The sequence below is a fragment of the Podarcis cretensis genome (genome assembly GCF_951804945.1).
Source record: "Podarcis cretensis genome assembly, chromosome: 12".
NCBI classification, from domain to species: Eukaryota; Metazoa; Chordata; class Lepidosauria; order Squamata; family Lacertidae; genus Podarcis; species Podarcis cretensis.
In genome coordinates, this window is record NC_137181.1 from 30,426,213 (window position 1) to 30,453,950 (window position 27,738).

Sequence of the window (27,738 nt, forward strand, 5' to 3'; positions counted from 1 at the left end):
CAGCAATGTTTTCATGCCAGAAATAATATTGTAGGTGTTGGCTGATGTACAAAGAAGAAAGAATACCATTTAATTTGCAGATCTCAATTTGCACAGCTAGCGGGTGGGAAGGCCTTGTTTAGATTTGTCAACAAAAAAAAGCTGACATAAAGGCACTGATGAGAAATATGGAATGCCAGAATGCGTACTACTTTGTACAGGCAATTTGCTAACCAGAACATCCTTGTTGTTTCCTTGTCTAGTGTTATGGTGTTGTTTATTTGCAAGTGGCTCCCCCAACCTCCGCTTTACACTTTTCTAAATGTAATTTTTCTCTTAGTCTCCTTCTTAAATGTGTTTTTCAGCTTTCCTGTTACTCTGTCCAAGTGAAAAATGACCCTTTCTCAATGATGTGATATTGGCAAAGAAACTCAAGCATTTATCTGCAGATAGCAATAAGTAGTTTCGGAGACTTTTCTATCCTATTTCTTAATCTTGTATAGATTTACAGTATGTTGGGCGTCTAGTGGGGAAGGGGGGAAACCAAATAATTGAGGGCCTCAGTTCATAACAACATGCTTATTATTAGGTGATCACTTAATTAGATTTTTTACTTTATTCCAAATACACAAGTACTTGTGTTATAACATTCTGTGCTGCCTTGGCTGGCATTTAAATGATAAACCAAGAATAAGAAATAGAAGGCCAGCATAGTTGAGGGAGGTAGCTTACATAATCAGCCCCCAAATTACTTATATAGATAATCAGTTATATAGGAAAAAGAGTCCTGAGTTGTGCAAGTAAATGTAGTAAGGCTGTGAGAGAAGTCATATCTAGGGATCTTGATATTTATTTATTTTAACACAGGATGTTCATGTAACAACAGCCCAATTTGGACATGTTGAGCTCATCTACACTTCCTCTTGACCTGTATTTTGATCATATTGTGTACCAATTAATTCTTCTCAGTTCAAGAATTGAAACTCCCTTTAGATTTCCCTCTCATCTGATAAGATCTAATTTGGTGGGCATAGGCACTGAGTAAGGGGATGAGGGGCCAGGCCCCCAATCTTTCCTATGAAAGGGCTGCCCCCCCCAATTCCCCACTGGCTGTGTGTGCCATGCCGTATCATGTGCACAAGCCGTATCCACACAACATGTCAGCATGCCCCGCAGTGTGCGTGAGTGAGGTCAGCATGCTATGGGGCATGCACACATGGCTTGCTGACACTGCATAGCCCCAGCCCCCCCTCAATCATGGGGACAAGGTGGCACACATGTTGATGGGCAAGATCAGATTTTTGCAAGACACTGCTGCAGAACAACAAGATAAGCTCCCAGACCCAGATACAAAAAAAACAATCAAAATAGATGTCTAACGAAAGTGTGGTTGAGCCCTGAGTTTACTTGTGTGAGGGAATCTCATGGTGGGGGGAGGGGCCTGACTTGCTCTGCCCCTCTGCCACATCACTTTTCTTGTAAACAGTGCCCCTCGCAAGCTGAAAAACAAACATGTGCAAGTGAGAATGTGATTTGCAATGCTGAATAATTTATATACTGCTTAATATACAAAACCCATCTCTAAGTGGTGTACAGAAATACAGTGGTACCTCCGGTTGCGGACTCCAGTTTCACTGCACACAGATGGTGTAGTGACAATAAAGGTATTATTATCATCATCATCATCATCATCATCATCATCTGTTCCGGGGCTCCAGTTGGATCCCGAGGTTTCCGCAACCGGAGGGACCACTTGTGTGCATGCACGCGCGGCGAAACCTGGAAAAATACTTCCGGGTTTGCCACGTATGTATCCCGAAGGATACATAACCAGAGGTGAACGTAAGTAGAGATACTGCTGTAAAGAACAACAAATATTACAAAAATACAGTTAACATATAGAAACACTGCACTAAGACATTGTTCATACATACCCCCACCCCTCCACTTGCAGTTCCTTCTCCAGTCTCTGCCCCCTTCTCCTCCAGTGGCTTCGCATCCTGTCTTGGGTTACTGCCCATCTCCTCTCTAGTGGCTTTACATATGAGGCATTACAGGGTTCATGTGGGTGCGTGTTTACATTGCGTATTTAGGAAATGAGTCTTGATTTACAAAGAAGTATGACAAAATTGATCTCACCAGCTGTCAAGGCTGAGGAATCTTGATTGTCGTGATTTCATGTATTCAGATTAGACCAGAACAAAGCTTTGAAATGACATGGGAGGAAATAATCTAACATCCACACAAAATAAATGGGGACAGGCTTTATTTCATTTGTGTGTATATGTGTGTATGTAAGGCATATGTTTCCCAAGACCTCTTTTTTCTCCTATATGAGTGACCTATTTTAAAAATTAAAAGCTGAGATTATTAAAGGTTTGAGCTTTGGGTTCCCAATTCTTTTCTTCTTCTATGTAAGCTCTGATTTTTTTTGTCTCTTAGCAAGAGACTTCCAGTGGGTTCGACCAAACAAAACAGAAGTCTTCACACAAATTTGAGGGGAGGGACTTGTTTCCAAAATAGAATCAGCTTCTTCTACAAATCTCATTTAAATTTCCATGTGGTGTGAAGTTATGTGGCTTTAGCAGAAGTATTATAAAGGACTTAGTAAAAATAGATTGTTAATGGATGAAAGGAGGGAAGGTAAAGATACATTGTATCAGGATAAAAATTGGGAAGGATGGAAAGGATTTGTTGAAATAGCTAATCAAACTAGAATACAAAAAAGGGAGGTGTGAGGAGGTCGCTGAAACAAGTAAATGAAAGTTAATAACATTGAAAGTATTGGATGTGTTTTTTCTTTTCTTTTTTCTTCTTCTTTTAATTGTTTTTGTTTTATTCTTGTTATGTATATGTAGTATTTTTGTCTTTGTATTGTATTGTATTGTATGGTTTTGTTATGTTTAATTCTTTTTCTTTCCTTTCTGTAACTTTTAAAACTTTAATAAATATTATTTAAAAAAAGAAAAAAAAAGGTAAATTTCCATGTGGTGAAGAGATTTTGCTATACTATACAGTCAGATCACTGGCACTGGTCAATATTATGGGCATAGCCATTATCCACTTTGGGGTATGTTAGACAATACCTTTCCTTGATCTGGTATTTATGCATAGAAAGAAGAAGAAGAGCATGCCTACTTACTCACCCACGTTCTCCTTCACACAGCATACTTCCTCACACAGCACACAGTTCCCACTATGGAATTCATTTCTACAAGATGCAGTGATGGCTACCAGCATGGATGGCTTTAAGATGGGGGTACCCAAATTCATGAAGGATAAGACTATCAATGGCTAATAGTCATGATGGTTATATACCAGTATCAGAGGCAGTATGTCTGCAAATAATAATCTCTGGAGAGCATGAGAGGGAAAGTGCCAGGATTCTATGACTGCTTAAGGGAAAAGAGCGCCGGAGTCGTGGAAAGAAGCTTACATCACGCTTATACCGAAAAATGAGATAGAAAAGACACAACTAAAGAACTACCGCCCCATATCCCTACTTAATGTGGATTATAAAATTTTTGCTGATATTTTAGCTAGAAGATTGAAAAAAGTTTTAGCAACAATGATTCATAAAGACCAAGCTGGCTTTCTCCCAGGCAGACAATTGTCAAATAACACGAGAAACTTAATTGACATTTTAGAAAAGCTACAAGTTAATATAAATACAAAAGCTGTTTTAATATTTATTGATGCGGAGAAAGCCTTTGACAATATTTCGTGGAGCTTTATGAGGAAAAATTTGCAAGGGATGGGGGTTGGAGAAAGGTTTGGAAACGGTATAGGCGCGATTTACTCAGAACAGAAGGCGAAATTAATAGTGAATAATGCAGTAACGGAAGAAGTTAAGATAGAGAAAGGGACACGACAAGGCTGCCCAATTTCCCCTCTGCTTTTTATTTCAGTCCTGGAGGTCTTGCTGAATATGATTAGAAGGGACCAACAGATTCAGGGTATACAGGTCGGAGTTAAACACTATAAACTTAAAGCCTATGCAGATGACCTAGTACTGACGCTACAGGAGCCAATCCCTAGTTCTAAAAGAGCACTGGAAATAATACAAGAATTTGGTCGGGTGGCAGGTTTTAAATTGAATAAATCAAAAACTATGGTTTTAGAGAAAAATTTGACAGCAGTAGAGAAGGAAAGGTTTCAGGAAGAAACAGGTTTAATATTGGTGAAAAAAGTGAAATATCTAGGGGTGAACTTGACTTCGAAGAATGTAAATTTATTTAAAGATAATTATGAGAAGTGTTGGTCAGAAGTGAAAAAAGATCTTGAAATTTGGACAAACTTGAAACTTTCCTTACTGGGTAGAATTGCTGTTATCAAAATGAATGTATTGCCAAGAATGTTGTTTTTGTTTCAGACGCTACAAATCATTGACAAAATGGACTGTTTTGAGAAGTGGCAAAAAGAAATTTCTAGATTTGTCTGGCAGGGCAAAAAGCCCAGAATAAAATACAAAATTCTTACTGACGCAAAGGAAAGAGGGGGGTTTGCCCTGCCGGACTTCAAGTTATATTATGAAGCAGCAGCTTTTTGCTGGCTGAAGGATTGGCTACTTCTTGAAAACACGGATATTTTGGATTTGGAAGGATATGATAACGTTTTTGGGTGGCATGCATACTTGTGGTACGGTAAGGCTAAAGTGTACAAGACATTTAAAAACCATATTGTCAGGAAAGCATTGTTTAATGTCTGGATGAAATACAAAGATTTATTGGAAAATAAAACCCCTAGGTGGCTCTCACCTATGGAAGCAAAGGCCTTAAAAAAGCTTAATATGGAATCTAACTGGCCAAAATATTGGGAAATTCTGGAGCAGGAGGGAGATAAAATGAAGTTGCAAAGCTATGAGAAACTTAAGGATAAGGTGCGAGACTGGTTACATTATTTTCAAATAAGAGAGGCCTATCATTTGGATAGGAAAATTGGCTTCCAGGTGGAAAAATCAAAGTTGGAAACAGAATTGTTAGAACCCAATGCTAAGATATTGTCGAGAATGTATAACTTGCTGTTGAAGTGGAATACTGAGGATGAAACGGTAAAATCTGCTATGATAAAATGGGCACAAGACGTTGGTCATAACATTATGTTTGTTGACTGGGAACAGTTGTGGACCACCGGTATGAAATTCACGGCATGTAATGCCTTAAGAGAGAATATTATGAAAATGATATATAGGTGGTACATGACCCCAGTCAAACTTGCAAAAATCTACCATTTGCCCGATAATAAATGTTGGAAATGCAAAGAAACTGAAGGGACATTCTTTCACCTTTGGTGGACGTGCCCAAGGATCAAGGCTTTCTGGGAGATGATATATAATGAACTGAAAAAGGTATTTAAGTATACCTTCTTGAAGAAACCAGAGGCCTTTCTTCTGGGCATGGTCGGCCAATTGGTGTCAAAGAAGGATAGAACTTTCTTTATGTACGCTACAGCAGCAGCAAGAATACTCATCGCAAAGTATTGGAAGACACAAGATCTACCCACTCTGGAAGAATGGCAGATGCAAGTAATAGACTATATGGAACTGGCTGAAATGACTGGCAGAATTCGAGATCAAGGAGAAGAGCAGGTGGAAGAGGACTGGAAGAAGTTTAAAGTCTATCTACAAAAACACTGTAAAATCTTTGAATGTTGAGGACATTGAAAAGGAAAGAAGGGGTTCTAGTGACTGAGTTAAATAAGAGCACAAAGGGAGGGATCAAGAATCAAAATGAACAAAGATTGAGCTTGCTGAACTAATTATTACATAGAATACAAGATCGGGAGGCGGGTGGAAGTAAGGAAAATAAGGTTTTGAAGGTTATAATTGGAAAGTGAGGGATTTTTTTTTTGTTGTTGTTGTTCTCTTATGTTAAAATCTCCTTTTTTCTCTTCTTTTTTTTGTCTATGTCTTCTTTTCTTTTGTAATGTTTGTGAAAATTTTTCTTTTTGTAATGTTTGTGAAAATTTGCTTTTTTGTTCTTTTTTGTGAAAAATGCAATAAAAATTATTTAAAAAAAAAAAAAAGGATTCTATGACTGCTTAAAGTTGTACAATAGTGTTTTAAATGTATGCTAGATACAACCTCTTCTTTTTGATGAACAAATATTAAAAAACTAGCTGTTCTTTAATATTGGCTACATATTAGTGGTTCTTCTCAAATGATACTTTAGAAATGAAAATTTCACTTCCCCTGTTTCGACTGCATCTGCAGTCGTCAAATGAATCTTCCAACCTTACCTTGCCATGAAATGTGATGAGGTAAATCTTAAAATATTTCTCCTTCCATATAAAACTTTTCCTTCCTTCCTTCCTTCCTTCCTTCCTTCCTTCCTTCCTTCCTTCCTCTATTGAGTACTTCTAAAAAACAATGTGCCCCCCCCCCCCCATTTTGGCCTTATCTGTATCATTTTAGTGCTTTTGTTTTATACCTCACATTTTTCTCCACTTTCTTTTTTTATTCCCTTCAAGCTTAGTTTATAGTCTCTGACGGGATTCTTTCTATGCTATCTGCCAAAACATCTGTTCCTTTCACGAATAAAAAAGCTTCCTTTCCAGAAGGTGTCATGCAGGTCTACAAAAAACTATAACCCTTTCCTTTTTAAAAAACACGACTTTGCCAATGTTAGATTTGTGCTGAGAAGCTTTACAGCCTTCTCCTGTCATGTCTCATTTTTCCTTATACCTTATTCAATTTACCTAATTTTTTATTTTATTTTTTTGGTTGGGGGAGGGATGACTTTGCAGGGTTTGCATTAACAGCCTCACTCCATTTGAATGCCCAACTTGTATGATTCATACTTTCTATTTTTAATACTGGAACTATTCCCTGCACGGTTGATCAAAGCAGAATTTTTATGACTATTTTAAGTTTCATCATGAACTTGATGAATTGAATACAAGTTTCTAAATGCCAAGTGTTCTTATGATTGGGAGCTTTGGAGATTTCCATGCAGAAACTGGCTCCTGGGCAGTTTGTTTTATTCTTTGGACACTTGTTCCCCTTATTACTTTCCTATTGCCATGACCCATGGAAAATATGTGGGCTGTACCATATTATTGCTCTACCACAGGAGTAGCTCACCAACGGCCCTCTAGATTTCCCAGTCCCACTAACCCTGACCATTGGCAATACTAGTTAGTGTGGATGGGAGCTGAAGTCCAACAACATGTGAAGGGTCATCTGTTCCTCATCCCTGCAATAAAATAATACCCACCAGTATGTGACAGTCTTGGTTTCCCACAGACATGGCCACTGTGAGAACAGGATGATGGACTAGATAGGCCATTGGCCTGATCCAGCAGGCTCGTCTTATGTTCTTGTAACATCACTATGCCCATATAACCCATTCAAGCATATTCGCCATTAATTGCCTCCATAGTGGTAAGTTAATTCAGATTTCAATGACTATAAGACACTGTTCCCTTCAATTGTGCCCAGTGATTGCTTGAGTTAGTATACATTGAAAACCAGATAGGAAAAGAAAAAAGTATTGTGATTAGGGAAAACAAAGGAGGGGCACTGGGGATAGTCATGTTTTACCTGCAATTCTTCTTGAGATTTACAGACTCTCAGGGGGACTTACAGTCTTGTATTCAAAGCATGTGGCACCAAGATGCTCTGCACAGCAGTCACTCCAGGTCGCAGGTAGCTGGTAGCTAGGTGACCAGTTCTGAACTTTTAGAAAGGCAATAAATAGCTTTTACAAGTACAGAAGCAGCATGGCCTGGGTGGCTCAGCTGGTTAGAGCATGGTGCTGATAACGTCAAGGTTTCAGGTTTGATCCCCATCTGGGACAGGTGCATATTCCTGCATTGCAGAGAGTTCGACTAGATGATCCTTCCAACTCTACAATTCTATGATTTCTATGGAAACCTCCAGACTGCCTCAGGGGCTATACTTGAATAGCGTATCTCTGGTCCTGAAGACCAGAGCTGCACTTAAAAATGACTGTAAGAACATAAGAAGAGCCTGCTGGGCTCAGGCCAATGCCCTACCAAGTACAGCAGCCTGTGTGCACAGTGGGCAACCAACTGGTTGCCCATGGGAAGCCCAAAGCAGGACTTGAGAGCAACAGCACTCTCCCCGCTTGTGATTCCCAGCAAATGGCAATAAAAAGCATACTGCCTCTGACAATGGAAGTAGGGCAGGCTTGTCCAACATGACACCCTCCAGATGTGCCCACCAGCCCCAGTCAGTATGACTCATGGCCAGCACTACAGTCCAACATCATCTAGATGGCACCACATTGACTATTCCTTTCTTTATTGTTGTATTCATGCCAATTTACAAGTCTGTTTTTGCATCACTACCACTGTGGTGTATATACTGTAGTTTACTGTTGCCTTGTCTCAGTGTGGGCCATTATATATTTTCTTTAACTTGATTAGAGGAAAGTGTATTCATATACTGTGTCCTATGAATCTGTACTTCAGCTTAATAGCTCATAAGATCAGGTTATTTGGCATTTTTGTCTTTCCCTGTCAAGAGTAAGAGAAGCTCCCTCTTTCTTTCATTGGCTTTTAAATTCCTTATAACAGATTGAGAATCCTAGAATGAACAATTCTCATGCTAGTGGGAATTAGGGAGGTAATAACAATATATTTCAGTATCAATGGGTATTGGCTAGAGGTTCTGAGCCCATTTGCTGAATTTCTGCTTTTTTGTTTTAGCACTCCGTAGCTAAAGTCACTCCACTGAAATCAAAGAGCTGCATTTACAAATCTTTCCTAATGAGGCAGTGCTCCAAATAGCAGTGCCACCCCTCTTGTGACCAGTGCTGCAATCTGAGCCAAAATTAAACCATTAAGGTTCTTTGGGTGACATTGCAGAAATGTAATCTCAGGCAGCAAATTCACAGGTAAAACGCAGTCATGGCACAGCCATTTCCATCCACCCACAAGTACATGCCTGATTTTAAACATTGTCCTGGAGATGCATTACAAAACTTGATGTTTGGAGAAGTATCTTGCCCAGCTTTCCTCAGCTGGGTGTTGTTGGACTCCAGTTCCTATCAGCCCCAGCTAGCAAGGACAATGGTGATTGGAGTCTAAAAACATCAGGAGGGACCACCATGTTGGCTGCCTTTTTTTTTTTTTTTTTGAAAAATAAGCTCATTTACAATTGTCTGGTTGCTTACAATTTATGCTAAGAAGACTACCCCCCCCAATTAAAATAATCTGAAACAATGTAACCTAAGATGACACTGGAAGGGCAGATCCTGAAGCTGAGGCTTCAATACTTTGGCCACCTCAGGAGAAGAGAAGACTCCCTGGAAAAGACCCTGATGTTGGGAAAGATTGAGGGCACAAGGAGAAGGGGACGACAGAGGACGAGATGGTTGGACAGTGTTCTCGAAGATACAAACATGAGTTTGACCAAACTGTGGGAGGCAGTGGAAGACAGGAGTGCCTGGCGTGCTCTGGTCCATGGGGTCACGAAGAGTCGGACACGACTAAACGACTAAACAACAAGAAGATGACCCTTGGAGTCCCTTCCAACTCTACAGTACTATGATTCTATAAAAGCCACAACATTTATTTATATATTTTAAATATTTTGTGCACAACCCTTCATCCGCTAGTGTTCTTTGCCCCTGTTAAGAGAGATGCATTTGTAAACCCCAACCCACTGAAGCCCTATAAGGAAACATCCAGGGACAAATTTTGCATTTACTGACCCCTGTCAATACGTTTTATTTTCCCCACAGCCTTTAATGGTAAGCAAATGGATGCCATTGAAGGGGACAACTGGAATGTGGGCTGAAATGATCCCCTCTTTTCTGATGCCCCCAATGGCCTCAGACTTTCAGAATCAAGAGTTTTCTTACTATAGTAGCATAGTTTTATTTAGATTTTTCCCCCAAACACTGCGGATAATATTGGGCCAGTGTGAGGCATCATCTTCTCCTCTTCTCTGAATCTGGACTGATTTATCATACTTGCAAATTCAGAGGATAAACTGTGTGTTTGGTAATTAATTATTCAGTTTTGAAGGTTTTATAGAGATGTATGGTTTGGGAGGGAGAATGTTCCATCCAACACACATGCATAAGCGTAAGCCCCATTGATTTTGGTAGGCTTTTGCTGTGTGTAACCATGCTATGAATTCCAGTCATTATCTATTATATATTATCCTTTCAACATGAAAGATTAATTGGGTTAGATTGGGTGTAACTGAAGCCCAGAAAGACTGTGAAGGGGATAGTAAAGTTTGATTGTTAACTGCATTTTTTCACGATTCTTTACTTTCTTTATAGGCAAGATGAAAACCAAGGGGGTATTTTAGACATATAGATAAATAGATGGATGGATGGATTTACCCTAGTTGATGAAAAGAGAACAGGGCCAGCAGAATGCATTTCCAAGAGCGATGAAAAACAGCTTTCCTCTCACAAATTGTTTAACATTTACATTTTAATGTTGTTAAATGTATGAACATATTGGATGTTATTAGCAAGTACATTACTGCAGAGCGCTATTCTCTATTGCATTATAACGCGGTTTTATGACTTCCTCTCTTAGTTATCTTTTCTATCAGTATTTGGTACGGCCAAACAAATTAAGTTGGTTGGCGAAGGTTAATTTTCCTATTCATGTTGTTGCATGGCCACTGAGCATAAACTTGCTTGTGAGATACACACACCCACACACAGAGATGTGTGCTGGCTTGGAAAAAGTGAGCCTATTGTCATGAAGACTCTGAACCAGAATCAAGCTCGAAACAGGTCTATATCAAAAATAAACTATGTTCAGATAACTAACATTCAAGAGGTGGTTTGATACTGAGGTGGGACTATTCTACATAGTGATATTAAATGCTATACTGAGAATGAGAGCAAATATACTTTTTTTGAACCACAATCCTGCATGACAGGTATGGGGAAACCTTTTCCCCACCCCCAATGTTACTGAACTATAAGCCCCATCAGCCCCAGCAAGCATGGACACTGTCCAGGGATGATGGGAATTGGAGTCCAGCAACATCTTGAGGATCAAAGGGCCCACACACCAGCGATGTCACCTGGGGTGGGGGTTTCTTGCTGTTTGCAGCAATGTTCCCTCCCCTTTCCAGAAAAGGTCACCATGGCTCATTTGAGGCATGTGAATTTATGTTGCTGAGCCAGGAACTCACATCTTGGCTCTTCTTCCTATTTGCATTATAGTTTGCTTTCATTTTTGATGGAGACACACACAAATCACTGAGGGCTGGTAACTTGAATGTGGGTGGTAGGAGCAGAATGATGAGTGAAGCACAGATCACTACAATAAAGTACCAGTTTTCGAAAATCACCTGCCTATGCAGCATCTTGGTGCCAGATGTATTGCTTAGCGTTCCTCTGGACCACATCAGCAAGGCTGAGAGTGGGATCTTGTCATCTGAGTGGCCCAGGACCTCCATATACACTGCCTAGGCTTGCACCCCAAGGAGGTCAGTTTGGTGCTGCTAACACTTCACTCAGAGGCGCACTCCATTTTCGCTCAAGACTAATGGATTCCAACAACAGCAGCAGGTGAGATATGGCAAATTTGTCATTCTCCACTCTTCAGGTCACTTTTCCACATTTCAACATCAGTTTGCATTTTTAAGAAGTCCTCATAAAAGTTCATCAGCACTTTCATGTGATTTCTCCTAAGAAACACATTTGGTGTGCAATTTCCCCTAGTATGTTCATTTTTTCTTGCATGCTATTTTTACCAATAAACATATTTTTTCTCACAGATTAACCTAGTATATGTTTCTCTGCACACATTACTTGGCCGGAGAACCTCATTGCAAAATTTGGAGAAGTGCAAATGTGGAAGGATGTGTGTGTTTCAGTTTGTGTCTTGTTTTAGAAAGTGCCAATTAGGTAGGCTTGCCTTTGAATATGAACTGAATTGAATTCTTCCTCCGTCCCTAACTGAACTCTGTTGCACTGTGTCTTCTGGATTGCACAGGATGAACTGTGGGGAACTGGTTGAAAGATGTCCCCACCTTTAGGTGTTATAGCATCAGGCAGAACCACTAGCCTCAAAATAATGGGTGTGCATCTGGGCTGTTTAATATTTCCAGAGGAAGTGGGGATTCCCAGTCCTAAAACTGCAAATCAGCATCTACCGACTTTTGCAGATAGAACTTGACAACTCTGCATGCGGCCCAAAATGGATCTGAATATTTGAACAGCCTCCCTCAACTCCTGTGTCAATGCCCCAAGGCCCTTCTATTCATCTAGTTTAAATTAATGATCTCACTGATGGCACTAGCAATTGAACCAGAGCTCTCCTGAGCCAAGCACTTTCATACTGAATTTGATTAATTCTGATGACTATTAATTCTCACTGTTAATTAGGTAAGGTACTGCTGTAAAAAGAATATTGCATGTTGTGTAAAAGCAGTCGGCACATAACTGCGATGTCCTTCTTACGTTGAACGTAAGCAGGATCTGGGTGCATCTGGGTTTTATTCAAGTGTTTAGTGTGCAAGTGTGATGGATTTATTGATGCAGAATTTGGCACCTGAAACCTTTCTTTCTTTCTTTCTTTCTTTCTTTCCTCAAGGCACAGCCACATGTCCCAGATCTGCATACATTTTGCATATGCTCACTGATATCAGTCACTATTTCATCTCTGAAATGGTGGACTGGCTGGGGTCAATGCCCCTAGCCATCTTGTAAGCAATGTCACTTTTTAAAGTTTTTCCAAAAAAGAAAATAAAGGGAAGCAAAGGAACAAGAGATCTAGGATTCTGTACAATAACCAGAACCAAATGAGATTCAGGTTCCATGGACCACCATCTAATTATACTCATTATTTAAAATCAATTCATAGAAGGTAAATGCATGTCCTTCACTTTGAAGTGCATTTCCAAGATGTTTCTATTGAAATAGAGCACATTCAGTAGAAACCACTTGGAACCTGTTCAATAGAAACTGCTTAGAAACACTCTTTAAAGGCACTGTTGTCACCTGGCATCATAATGATGTCATCATGACATCAGGTGATTGACAGATCAGTGGGCCCTCCCACCTGTCAAATTTGGCCCATGGTGCTTGTAGCAATAAGGATCTCAGCACACCAGGTCAAAAAGTTTCCTCATCCCTGATGTATAGGAAAGAAAGCCTATCTCAGAAATTTCAGTCAGTAGGAGTAAGTATAGTAACTGGCACTTATACCTGCTTGCTCATCCATGGTTACAGTCAGTACCGGATTTATGTATAAGCTAAACAAGCTATAGCTTAGGGCCCCACTCTCTTGGCCCCCCCCAAAAAAAAATTAAAGGAAAAAAACAACTGGATGTACACTTCCGAAATATAAGATAAAAAACAAAATAAAACCTATATACAGCAACAGTGTTTTGTGTTGTGTAGGCTCCTGTGATGTAAGTAATGGGCCCCGCCTGCTAGCCTGCTCCCTAAAATATCACTGGTTTGCTCATTTCTATATACAGTGGTACCTTGGTTCTCAAACTTAATCTGTTCTTAATTACCATATAGCATATATTCAAAACAAAAAACAGCAACAATTTGTTGTTGACAAAGGACAGCTGGACATATAGGGCCCCATTACCTTCAGTAGCTTAGGGCCTCATCAAACCTAAATCCGGCCCTGGTTACTGTATTTTTCCATGTATAAGATGCCCTCATGCATGGGACGACCCCTATTTTTTAAAAAATCCAAAACGAAGCAAACAAAATCCTAAAATAGAAGTGAAAATCCGGACAATAAGTGGTGGGGGCGGAAAGGTGCAGAAGCTGTCCCCCCTCAGTGGCTGCTGCTGCCACCTTTCCATGTAAGCAATGGGCAGGAGTCTCCTAAGCAGGATGCTGAGGCAGAGCACGGGGACGGCATGGGGGTTTGAGGGGGAGAGAAAAAGTGCAAGTAGAGATAGCTGAGGTAGCTCTCAGCAGCGGGTGCTCTCGGTCTGGTGGTCGAGTTAGCAGGGGGCTGCAGGAGGCGAGCCAGTCACCTTGTCTTATACACGAAAAAAATACGGTACTGATTGATTTGCATGTCTTGCCTTTCCTGGTTAAGAGCTTGAGCTATAAGCTGAAAGCGTCCATTTCACATCTCAGTTTAGCTTCATGAACCCAGTGAACAGCCTTAGGCAAATCACTATTTGAGCCCTCAGTAATCTAAGATCATGGTAGGCCACCTGACAAAATTGTTGCAAAACAAACCCAGAACACTTTGATTACTTCAAGTGATATGTAGCTGTACCTGTGTGTCGCGTGTGTGTGTGTGTGTGTAATTGCCAAAGTGGTGAATAGATAAAATCGACAAATGAAATTACGTTCATAAAACAAGTACAAAATACATCACAAATCAGTGCATCAGTGTTGACAATGCTGAGCTAGATGGACCAATGGATTAACTCTGTAAAATGCAGTTTCCTATGTTACTGTGCTCATAATGTCTCAGCGCAGCTTGATCACATGCCATGAAAAGCTTGGGTGAACAGATGAGTTTTATATAGTCAGCCAAACAGTGTGCATTTTGTTGCCTTCTTTTCCTTATCCATCTCCTCCTATTCTTGCTCAGTCCAGCCCACCCAGATGCTTACAAAAGCTGGTGTAAATTTTAATCTGTTTCAGTATTTTAACCTATTGTATGTTTCAATGTATTGCAATTTCCCCCGATAATATGGTTTTAGCTCTTTGTAAACCACTTTGAGATTTTATTTATTTTTACAATCAAGCAGTCTCTAAATTTTATGAAATAAAAATGTCAGTAGAAAAATTAATTAGAACCAAAGAGGTGAATAAGAGCAAGCCCTCTCCCTCTCTGGAACCATCATGTGATGCATTCCTTTGGGTCTAAGTACAGCCCGGAAGTTTATTTAATAAGTAAAAACTGAGTATAAATCTTCAAAGAAACAAATAAAAGCTGGTCTCTTAAACCACAGCACATGAATTTCTGGTTTCATTTTGCCTCAATTTGGCATCCTTGGGCCTTATGTGTTCTTGTTGCAATGAAACCAAACCTAAAACCCATCACTCATAATCTTGTAGTCACAATTTAGCATATATTTTAAAAGAAAACATCAGTGTGTTGTCTCTTACTCTGAGCAGAATGACTATTTCTGACTAGGTCTATACTATAACATAGGTTGCGGCTCATATGAAAAAGGGCATCTTAAACCAGTGGCATATGTAAAGTGGAACGCAGTGCAGATTTTGATTAAAATGTTGCTCAGTGGCCTTTCAGGCAAATTCTAGAATTATTTGATATTCTTTTCTGCACATACGCGGGAAATGGCACAGGCAATATTAATAAAAGAGGGCTTACAGGAGTGTAGAATCAGGACACCAGTTCCTTGACAAATGTTATTTACCTAGCTAGAGTTTAATTTCATCGCGAAGAGAACTCTGTGATGCCTATATTATGCAGAGGCCTTAAAACTCGGTTGGACATTTTTAACCCACTCTAATTTATTCCAGGAAACTTTAATCCCCTGCAGAATGGAACTGCTGTGATTTTTTTCAAAAGTCATAATCATCTACCAAAGGCGGGGTGGGGTGGGATGTGTAATGACGACATTGGCACTGGGCTTCAGGAGTTTAGTTTAAATTCATTCTAAAAATGTGAAGCAGAGGGCAAGAGTTAATCGGATATTTCATACAGTTAACATTTCAATCCTCCTCCAAATCTTTATAAATTTGCTTGCATTGCTGCCATTTATGGCATGTTCTGACTGTGCACTTGCCAGAAATCAAAGGCTAAACATTGCAAGAAAGCACTTCTGGGATATCTCTTCTGAGTCTCGTAACTCATTTAGTATTTGGATCACATCCTATCTGGTACCCTAATGGTGTAATGTGCGCTAAGTTGAAAGTAAAGTGAGATGCTTTGACATATCAGGCATGCTGTAACTCTGTTATCTGACAAGCTATTATAATAGACTCGACTAACAGAAAAAGAAGAAATAAAATAAGAAAGGAGCTTTCAGAAGAACTGCAACGCAGTTCCCACACCAACCTTATTGGGTTTGTGGGCCCATTTGCAAACCAGGAAAATTGTTGTGAGCAACAGGCACACAAATACACACACACACACACACACACACACACACACCCCAGGCACAGATTGCAAACTCTTATATTGGCTACAACAAGAATAATTTCAGTGCAGAGAAGGGTTGGAGAGGGGACTCTGTGGGCACAAGGAAAAACATCTATGATCACATGCATGCCTGTGGGTTCTATGCTGGTGACCCTAGAAGGACTGCCTTCTTAAAGGTAAAGGTAAAGGGACCCCTGACCATTAGGTCCAGTCGTGGCCGACTCTGGGGTTGCGGCGCTCATCTCGCTTTATTGGCCAAGGGAGCCGGCGTACAGCTTCAGGGTCATGTGGCCAGCATGACTAAGCCGCTTCTGGAGAACCAGAGCAGCACATGGAAATGCCGTTTACCTTCCCGCTGGAGCGGTACCTATTTATCTACTTCCACTTTGACATGCTTTTGAACTGCTAGGTTGGCAGGAGCAGGGACCAAGCAATGGAAGCTCACCCCATTGCGGGGATTCGAACTGCCAACCTTCTGATTGGCAAGTCCTAGGCTCTGTGGTTTAACCCACAGCGCCACCCGCGTCCCACTGCCTTCTTAGATCAAACCAAAGACCATCTAATCCTGCATTCTCTCTCTCTCTCTCTCTCTCTCTCTCTCTCTCTCTCTCTCGTGGTACCTTGGTTCTCGAACATAATCCATTCCGGGAGTCCATTCAACTCCCGAAACCATTTGAAAAACAAGGTGCGGCTTTAGATTGGCTGCAGGAGCTTCCTGCACTCAATCAGAAGCCATGGAAGCCATGTTGGATGTTCGGCTTCTGAAAAACGTTCACAATCCGGAACACTTACTTCCATGTTTGCAGCATTCGGGAGCTGATTTGTTTGACAACTAAGCCATTTGGGAACCAAGGTACCACTGTATACACATAATAGTTTAATGAAGAGGGGGAAAGAGAGAAGAGAAAAGAATTAAAGACAATAATAATACTAATAGTACTGTAATAATAATAAGAAAATCCAACATCAGTCCACAATAGGAACATAATGAGCACTAGCATACATATCTTAAATTAAACCTATAAATTAATATAAGCCCTGTATACAACATTAAAGCCTCACATCAGATATAACTGATCTGTAGAAAGGACTTTTATTACCTGAAAATAGAAACGATCCATGTCCTTTTGTAACCCAATAATTTTTTTAACAAAAACAATTACAAAAAGCAATAGATTAATTAATACAAGCCCTCTAAATGTCCAGATAGGTATCCACACAGATTTCATGTTCAAATGTAGCCAGGACTATGAGGTCCTCAGACCATTGTGTAATAGATGATTGGCATTGTTCGTTCCAGGCCCAAAGTCTCTTAGCAACCATAAATGCATGCAAAATCCACTTTTGTTGTCCTGCTGTTAATCATCACACTACAGGAATATAATTTAAAAGTACAAGAACAGCTGCAAATATTAATGATTTCACAAATGCAAAACTGACATGGATAATAGCTTTAGACCAAAAAAGAACATGCCCACATCATGTGCCGCATCACATAAAGCTGATTGGGAGCCGCCCAGAGTGGCTGGGGAAACTCAGCCAGATGGGCGGGGTATAAATAATAAATTATTATTATTATTATTAATTGGGGGTGCCAGCTTGAATAAAATATGGGGAGGAGGGGCCAGATAGGTCCCGCCCCACATAATCGATCACGTGGTGCAATGCACACACACAATTTGAATGGCAATGCCCATCAACATGGGGGTGGGAGCTGGCCGCCTCAAATATTTTATGGGGGGTGAAGGGACTTCGGCTCCTACGAGTTGGTTCCCAGTAGGATAACTGATTAAAAGTATATATGCAGCATAGGAATGCAGAGTCCCTGTTTATCTTGTCATGGATAGATAGATGTGGACAAATGGGGCCTGCAGAAGATTTGTAACCCCCCCCCCATCTGACTGGTTTGCCCCAACCACTCGGGGAGGATTCTTGCACATACAAAAATATAAGAAAACATTAAACATTAAAAAAATATAAGAAAAAAATATTAAAAAATATAAAATATAAGAAAACATTAAACATTAAAAACTACCTTCAGATGTCTTCTGCCTTCTGCCTGGTTCCTTGTAACCTGACTTCTTGCATTGAAGGAGCTGCTAGACAGCCCTAGGAGCTGGATCTCAGTGTCTGGGTTGGATGACTGGGGTGGAGATGCTTTGTCAGGTATACAGGGCCGAGGATAAACCTATCTTCTAGGGATTTTTCAAATTCTTTTAAAAGACCTCCTGATCTGCACGCCCAAACTTGGCCCTCCAGATGTTTTGGGACTACAATTCCCATCATCCCTGACCACTGGTCCTGTTAGCTAGGGATGGTGGGAGTTGTAGTCCCAAAACATCAGGAGGCCCGAGTATGGGGATGTCTTCTTTAGTACATCCCATTGTAGTCAATTACGTGATGCATTAACATTTGCTATATGAGTTCTAGACCTCCTGTATGGTTCTGTGGTGGATTTTAGCACTTCAACAGTTTCAGTTCTTTAGGAACTCTGGGAGTGACTTCTGTGTATCCTGGTGCTTTAATATTTGTCAAATTTGTGCTTATCATCATTGTCTCTACGTTCAGTGTTTGGGACTGTTCCTTCCGCAGCTAAAACAGTATCACAAGAGGGAGGAGTTAGCAGGCTTGGGGGGGGGGGGAATGAAGGGTTGCAGAAGTGCAACAAACCATAATGTGGTCCTCTTTGTGCCGGTGGCAAGAAAGGTCGGGAAGAGGGCAGAAAATTCCAGTGAATTGTAAGGGAGATTTGGCGGTCCAAATCATTGTACTGTATGTAGTCGTGGGGGTGCCCCATTTAGTCTCCCTTGCAATATATGGTTCTGATGGCTTATACAGAGGCTATGTGTTTGTGTGTTTTCTTTTAATCGTATTTGTACGGCTTTGTCATGGTTTTTGGCTAGTACAGTCATACCTTGGTTTTCGAACAGCTTAGTTCTCAAATGTTTGGCTCCCAAACACCACAAGCCCGGAAGTGGCTGCTCCGGTTTGCGAACTATTTTTGGAAGCCAAACGTCTGACAGGGCTTCCGCAGCTTCCGATTGGCTGCAGGAGCTTCCTGCAGCCAATCAGAAGCCCTGCTTTGGTTTCTGAACATTTTGGAAGTCGAACGGACTTCTGGAACGGATTCCATTCAACTTCCAAGGTACGACTGCACAATAAAATCTACTTTACTTCACTTCACTTCACTTCACTTCACTTTACCTTTTGGGGAGAAAAATTCTAACCAGAAGGCGAAGAAGGATCTCCAAGAAACAGCTTAATGAGATCTGAAAATGTTCAGTGCAAACAGAATGCTGTTTGGGAGCGGGGAATTATTTTTATAAAAAAACTGGAGCAGCGGATGAAATGGCGTGACCAACAGCACTTCATGCTGTAACATTATGCTGCAGATCCTATTTGTTTTGAGCTTTTAAAATGCACTCCTTGAAACAATGTTTTAGATGTAGATCTTGTTCCAGAATCATCTGCTGTGAAGAGCAGTGGGAAGCATTCATTTGGCTTTTGTCTGCCAGTTCCCTACCATCCTTCAGTACACCTTTGTCATGTAACAATCTAGCCAGAGGAGCTTCTGTTCTGATGTAAGAAGACAAAAGCTCCTCTGCATGTGCTGGCAAGAGACAGCTCTCTTCTTTTTGGATTCTGACTCAGACCAATGTGGTAATGATACAGCTCTATAGTAACCTGGAAAGGCTGCAGGAAATCAAGATGCATTCTGGGCCGTTCTGGATTTCCTTCAAACCAATCTAATTTTCAGCCTGTGAAGTTTTAGTAGGCACTAGTTCGTATACATGACGGATGTCTTTGAGTATAAAACACCTCATGGGCTTTGACATAAATGAATGACTGAGCTTCCCCCTCAGGGGTCTCTGGGAAGAGACTAATACTCATGAAAAACACATCTAATGAAGTCAAGTGTCACTGCAGAAATGTCCCCAGCCTTTAAAAGCAGGTGACAGGGGTGTTCTCTTCAAGCTGAAGGAAACGAGGCAGACAGATCAATTCCCTAATCATGAAAATATACTCTGTCTTCTTAATATGCCCTTGGGCAAATTATGCCTCAGTCGAAACACTGGTCAAAAAAACAGACTATCGAGCAGCGATATTTCATTATTGACGAAACATGGGTCACCAAGTGAAAGAGCTGCTAGATCACCTTGGTTTCAGTAATTATTTTCGGAAACGCTTTTGAAACTGGCTGCCACCCTGATCCTGAATCATTCATAGAGGCTCACCCAGTGAATAATGGCAGCCTTCAGGGGGGGGGGGGCTCACATGCAGCCTGCTGTATCATGGGCAAATCACAATGCCCTTGCAATCAGTTATTACCAGAAATTGTTTGGGTCTCCCTCCCCCCCAATATGTATAGGCCATTTTTTCCCCACCACAAGATGGTTGCAAAGTGGTTTACACAATGATCAACACAATGATCCAGCCATCAAAATGATATGACGTTTTCAAAACAAACAGAAAGCACAGGTGAAAACAGCATTCCATAGACAGGCTTAGTGAATGTCTGCTGAAATAGAAAAGTCTCTTGTTGAGCACTTGAAATCCAGCAGGGAGGGGGTACTGCCTGATCTAAGCTGGAAAAGAGGAGGAGGAGGAGGAGGAGGAGGAGGAGGAAGAAGAAGAAGAAGGAGAAGAAGGAGAAGAACAAGAAGAAGAAGAAGGAGAAGAAGGAGAAGAACAAGAAGTAGTGATGGACAAGTCCAGAGGTGTACATGGCAAGTGTAATGGACATGATTCTTATGTTGGTATATTAGGCTACACTGCAGTTATGCAAAGGTTAGAGGCATTATCACAGTCCAAGCAGTAGCAGAGGATGTGGTGGAGCTCTGCCACTCACCAGTTTCCCTGCTGGTGCTCACTTGAAGGCAGAGAAGGAGGAAAGAGGCGGTGGTGAGATCAGCATGGTGCAAACTCACCAGCAGAGTCATTTTTTAAAATGCCACTTTATGAAATATAAGAAGAAAAATAAAGAGAGACTAGTGACTGACTTGGGGCTCTTCAATTTCAGCAGTGCCCTGTGTGATGCTAAAATTTGGCGTGTCCCCCGCTTCTCTCCCTCTGTTCTACAGCGTTTTTGAGGCCCCCCCCGCAGCACAGCACCCAATGCAACTGAACTGGTCAAGCTACCCTAAAACTGCCTCTGAAGAGACATGGACCCCCCCATTCCCCCTCTCACTAACCTTTCCTCTAGTGATGGCACAATCCAAATTAAAAACAATATAACCCTAACCCATACACTTTTGACATTCCTGAATGTTGCAAGAGAAAGAGGTCTGCTTTTTTTGCAGTGGGATCCATTGCATACCACCAGAAAGTGTAGTTGCAGTCACAGCATTTTCAAAATCTTCATCTTATAACTGGGAGCTTGTTTGCACAAAGCGTAAAATGAGCCAGTGTTAAAATTAGCTTGCTAGGACTCCATCCTAGAACAGAGGAGACTTTGTTGCTTAATCCTGCGGTGCACAACACATTCAAACAGATGGCTTAGAAATGAGATTGAAGACAAAAGACCAAATATTTGCTGGGGGGGGGGGGACGACAGAATTCACTGGCTAGCAGAAATCCCTGGTCCCCCCCCCCCCCTTACAATTGCTGGGAATGGGATAGGGAACAGAGGCTAGTTAACTGCCCAGGTTCATATTCTGCTGACAAATTCACGCAAGATTGGCACATTTTCTCCCCTTTTTAAGCCACCTTCCTCCTAATTTGCTCTTGCTCCCAATATGCCGCTTAAGAATTATATTCTAAGTCTTCCCCCCTCTCTCCGTGACATCTTCACTGCTGCTTCATTAACTGGTGCACCATCAGTGCATTTCATTACAGCCTCTCTCCTCGCTCACTGTACTGATCTCAAACACAGATACAAACCAGCTATCAAATGCTAGGCGGTATTTATCTTCCCTGCAATTCAAAAGAAGAGGAAATTGGCTAAATCATCCCAGGGGCAAACATACCCAGATTTGTCTCTTCCCATCTTCCTGCGCTCTTCAGCAACTGGGAAGGATATTTAGTTAGGACGGCTGTAGGTGTTTCTTTATTTTATTTTAAGGATTACAGATTTTGAGGGAGGCCACACAGCAGAGTATCCCTTTGGGAAAAAGGAATCTGATGTAAAGCAATTCTCAATGAAGCAGCCAGCTAAAAAACTGGGGGATGCTAGAAAAGGGAAAGAGCTCCTTGTCTGCTTCCAAAATGCCTTGGCATTTGCATAGAGTAGGAATCTTCAGGTCCCCCCCCCCTTTTCTTTTAGTGGAGAGAAGTTGGTTAGAGTGCCAAGTAAGTACCATTGTGCTCAGCATAGCTGTCAAGTGTCCCTTATTTGAAGGGACAGTCCCTTATTCCAGCGCCATGTCCCGCTGCTGTCCCTTATTGATAGATGTCCCTTAAGTGTCCCTTAAATGATGTCCCTTAAATTTCAAAGGAAGCAGCTCCTCTCCCTGCTGGCCAGGGAGGAGGGAGGCTCCAACTGTGTTGCTTGGCTGTGTTGCTCACCCAATAAGAAGTCTAAGAACAACTGGGGGGTGGAGCTTGCATGCCTTGTGTGTGGCTAGTTAATGCAAGCTGAGGGGTTTTTTGAATGCTGGATGCCATTTTGTTGCACGTGCTGCTGCAAACTTTGCAGTGCAAAGCCAGGCCGGGGAGCCATCTTAAGTTGAGGCTGCATAGGCCTTGTAGTGCATGTGATTCAGATTCTATTCAGTTGAACCTCTGGTTACAAAGTTGGTTGGACAGTGTTCTTGAAGCTACCAACATGAGTTTGACCAGACTGCAGGAGGACAGGAAGACTGGAGTGCCTGGAACAGGTGAGGCTGCAGGTCCCTTATTTTGGCTGCTGGTCCCTTATTTTCAAGGCTGCTGGTCCCTTATTTTCAAATCTGTAAGTTGACAGCTATGGTGCTCAGGCTTTGCTTGTGGGCTTCCCAAGGGCATCTGGTGACCCACTGCCAGATCAATGTGCTAGACTAGAAGGAGCTGTGTTTGGATCCAGCACGGCTCTTCTGATGTTCTGATCAATTTCTACTAGTAATGATGACTATGACGCAGGAGGCACTGTGGTCTAAACCACTGAGCCTCTTGGGCTTGCTGATTGGAAGGATGGCAGTTTGAATCCCTGTGATGGGGTGAGCTCCCGTTGCTCTGTCTCAGCTCCTGCAGTTCGAAAGCATGCCAGTGCAAGTAGATAAATAGGTACCACTGCGGCCGGAAGGAAAACGGGGTTTCTGTGCGCTCTGGTTTCCATCACGGTGTTCTGTTGCGCCAGAAGCAGTTTAGTCATACTGGCCACATGACCTGGGAAGCTGTCTGTGGACAAATGCCGGCTCCCTCAGACTGAATCGAGATGAGTGCCACAACCCCATAGTTGCCTTTGACTGGACTTAACCGTCCAGGGGTCCTTTACCGTTACTGTTTTACTATGATGTATTGGGGAGTTTTTAATGTTTTATGCTTTATTATGTTTATATGTGTTGGAAGCTCTCCAGAGTGACTGGGACAACCCAGCCAGATGGGTGTGATATAAAACAACACCACCACCAACAACGCATTATAGGCAGTGTGTCTCTGCATGCTTATTGTGGGGAGGTGCAAGAGGGGACAGCAAGTTTCTGACCTGTCTTTTTTAAAGTCCTCATGAAAATTAATTTTTATATGCAATTTCCCATAATATTTTTGTGTGTTATTTTACAAAAATAATATATGCATTTTAAGGCAAACTTTACACCTGGATATGCATTTTTCTGTGCCTTATTTGGCTGGAGAACTGCACTGCAAAATTCAAAGAAGGGCTGTGGTTTGAAGGCTGGCTATGTTTCGGTTCACATATTCTTTGGGGAAGTGCAAATTAGGTAGGTTTATCTTTAAATGTGAACTGAATGGAATTTCTCCCTCATCCCTAGATGGCCTGAATCATATGTTCTTTTGTCCTTAAGATAACAGGAGGGGATGGCAACTCAAAACTCCAATGATGACACCTTCCCAATTCCCCAGGTCCTTTGAATGTACAGGCTCAGTCTGTAGCATCGGTTTCTGATTCCTAGAAACAATGATTAATATTATACTGAGCCACTGTGAAATTTTTGGAAGTAACAGTTGAGCTGTGGTGCTGTGAATGAATTGTCTTGGTATGAGGACTGTACTTCACCTCATCTTTCATGACCCGAATAAAATAATTTTCTTCTTCTTGTGGGTTCAGGTGTCGATTTGCTTCCCCTTTCAGATGTTATTGTGGCAAGCATGTTTTTTTTCTGGACCTAAGTGAGAAGGGAAAAAAAAGAGGAAAACCTTTACAAAAAACAAATTTATTTATAAATTTTGCTAATGCAGACTATATGACAACCTTTATTTAGCATGGATGCTGTGCCAGAATCAGCACAGAACAGAGAGCACCCAGCATTAATCTCTACCCAAAAGGATTTCAATCTACCTTTCATAGGCAAGGTGGGGTCAAGGACTTGACAAACACCCAATTCAGATGATAATCTAAGGGTTCTGTATTATGGTTTATATCACAGGTGATCCTTCAGGTGGAACACAATTCTCACCACGCCTGTGAGTTACCTGTGATCTAAGCAGCGGATTACAATATTGTTGTCTAAACTGGGCCAATGAGTTGTGGGGTGAATTGAGGGAAGTCAGGTGAAGGCTTTGCTAAAGCGTTTTAAAGAGGGTGATTGGCCTGAAGAAAAGAAAGCTGCAAGCTTTCTCAAGATGGATTTGGAAAGACCAGTAGTGTGTGTGAATGTATCCCACGTAGAAGAAATGCATAAAGGGAAAAATGCATTGCATTCTTTTTTGAGATCTGCATAGTACTTAAACACATATCCCCATCTAAACGTATATTTTCCTTTATCTTACTTTCAGGTCACATGCGCAAATCTAACCAGTGGTGGAAAATCAGAACTTCTAAAATCAGGTGGTTCCAAATCCACACTAAAGCACATATGGACAGAGAGTAGCAAAGACTTATCCATCAGCCGGCTGCTATCACAGACTTTCCATGGCAAAGAGAACGATACGGATTTGAGCCTGCGGTATGATGCCCCAGAAACATATTCAGAGCAAGATCTCTGGGAATGGCTGAGGAACTCCACAGACCTTCAAGAGCCTCGCCCCAGAGCAAAGAGACGGCCCATTGTCAAGACTGGGAAGTTTAAGAAAATGTTTGGCTGGGGCGATTTTCATTCCAACATCAAGACAGTCAAGTTAAACCTGTTGATAACTGGGAAAATAGTGGATCATGGCAATGGGACGTTTAGCGTTTACTTCAGGCATAATTCCACTGGCCAAGGGAATGTATCTGTGAGCTTGGTGCCCCCAACTAAAATTGTGGAGTTTGACTTGGCACAACAGACAGTGATTGATGCCAAAGATTCCAAGTCCTTTAACTGCCGCATTGAGTACGAGAAGGTCGACAAAGCCACCAAGAACACCCTCTGCAACTACGACCCTTCAAAAACATGTTATCAGGAGCAGACCCAAAGTCACGTCTCCTGGCTCTGCTCCAAACCATTTAAAGTAATCTGTATTTACATTTCCTTTTATAGTACAGATTATAAACTAGTACAGAAGGTGTGTCCCGATTACAACTACCACAGTGACACGCCTTACTTCCCTTCAGGTTGAAGTGGGCCGCGCCTCTGAGACTGGACCCTGTGGAGTAAATAAATAAATACACAAATAAAATAACGCTAATTTTAAACAAAAATATGGGAAAAAATATGAAAGAGGTCACACGACAGGGCTGTTACCTCAAAGAAGAAGGCCACATCTCTTGCCTGGAATGTGTCTACACACTGCTGCTGATGTCAACTGGCTGCAAATATCTTAGCGGAAACCAGTCTAATGTCATTTCTGCCCAGTCAGTTCCATGTATATCAGTCCAGTTGTAAATCACTGTGGATTTTAAATAATACCACACACAATTTCTCTCTCTCTCTCTTTGTCTTTCTCCTTCTCCCTCTTTGCGGCTTGCAGATCTATCGAGATTCCTGTTAAGAGGGCTTTCATTGTCTGATATATGATGTTTCAGGATAACCTATCATCAAGCAAAAAGGATTAACTAGACAGAGGATGTTTTGTTTTTGTTTTTCCACAGACTGTTATGGAAATCTTCTTTTACGGTCCTGAATACATTATAATCAATAATCCCCATTCATACATTCTATCACTTGGAGTAGCTGTACTGGTAAATAATATTGTAGGAGTAAAATGCTTGTTAAAACAGGGGTTGGGTGGGAAATGTGTGTGTTTAGAGCTCAGTATTCCTCTTTATATGAACACAACAAAGTATATTGACTTTTCTTCAGCACCCAGTGGGCACATTCAAGGTGGTGTTAGGTGGGCCTTTTTTGGTGAAGGGAGCCTGTTGAACTAATAAAGATGAGCAAACATTTGGAATTTACATGTGAACAGAAAGTTACGATTTTGTAGCTTGGTGGTCCTCACTCAACTGAGATACTCTCCAATTGCCATATAGGAAGGAGAATGCCTGATAGGTAACATGTAAGTTGTAAGTGTCCATCTTATCTTTATAACACAATATTGTAACAAACAAACAAACAAACAAACAAACAATATCCTAGTCTTCATTTGTATGAATGGTTTGTATTGTACATAGTTAAACCTGTGTTATTTGAGCTGCTTATTAATATTAACTTGTAATTGTCTCTCTGCTTGTTATTGGTTAAAAACAAGGAAATGAGGAATTCATTTTATCAATGTAGCTGTAAACTCCATTTAAGATGACAGAATTATGTACAAAGCATTTATTCAGCTAAAGTATTGTTGAAAGCTATACAACTTACAACATTTACAATCTGTCTGTATTTAGATCTTTTGTTTCCAGGTGAAAACAATTGAAATGTACATAAAAAAAATAAAACACTTGAATTCGAGTTTCAATATGCACTCTGTAGATGGTGGTTTACAATAGTGTTGACAGGCAGATGATACATAGATGGTGGTGGCACCTTCAGTCGCAAAAGTTGCTCTATCCAGACCAGATTCTTTATCATATGTAATGGCAACTACTTTTCAATTCAGAAAGAAGTGTACAATTCCTATCTTATTTATCAACAGAACAACTCCATAAACAAGTTAGCTAGAACCCCATGGATAGGTTAGATGGAAACCTGATGGGCAGGTTAATGTGGTGGTGGTAGACCTGTGCATCAGAGAGTAAGGTTATTACCAGTTTCCAATAAAGTAGAGGAGATGGGATTTTAAAGGGCAGCATGGGTAGATCTATGAGTCTCCTGTCTTTTATTTTCATCCCTCCACTGCTTCTCCCTGGAGTTTTGATGCACCTCCAATATCTAGGGCTTGCCGATCAGAAGGTTGGCGGTTTGAATCCCCCCAATGGGGTGAGCTCCCGTTGTTCGGTCCCTGCCCCTGCCAACCTAGAAGTTTGAAAGCACATCAAAGTGCAAGTAGATAAATAGGTACTGCTCCGGTGGGAAAGTAAACAGCGTTTCCGTGCGCTGCTCTGGTTCGCCAGAAGCAGCTTAGTCATGCTGGCCACATGACCCGGAAGCTGTACGCTGGCTCCCTTGGCCAATAAAGCGAGATGAGCGCCGCAACCCCAGTTGGCCACGACTAGACCTAATGGTCAGGGATACCTTTACCTTTACTAAGGAAAAACCCACACACACCCTGAAGCTTCATGTGTAGAATGCATGTAGGGAATGCTCTCACACTGTCCATGCTGCTCTT

General features: G+C 41.3%; 1 protein-coding gene across 3 annotated transcripts in view; it reads left to right on the top strand.

Moving 5' to 3' along the window:
- The window catches only part of NXPH1 (neurexophilin 1), a 178,703-nt gene extending 151,263 nt beyond the window's left edge, over nt 1-27,440 (top strand). For all 3 annotated transcript variants that reach the window (XM_079948190.1, XM_079948189.1, XM_079948191.1), the window contains exon 3: nt 24,889-27,440. In XM_079948190.1, coding sequence (XP_079804316.1) covers nt 24,889-25,650 — 762 coding nt within the window. In that variant the 3' untranslated portion in view covers nt 25,651-27,440. The remainder of the gene's footprint in view (nt 1-24,888) is intronic.
- Nucleotides 27,441-27,738: the final 298 nt, after the last annotated feature.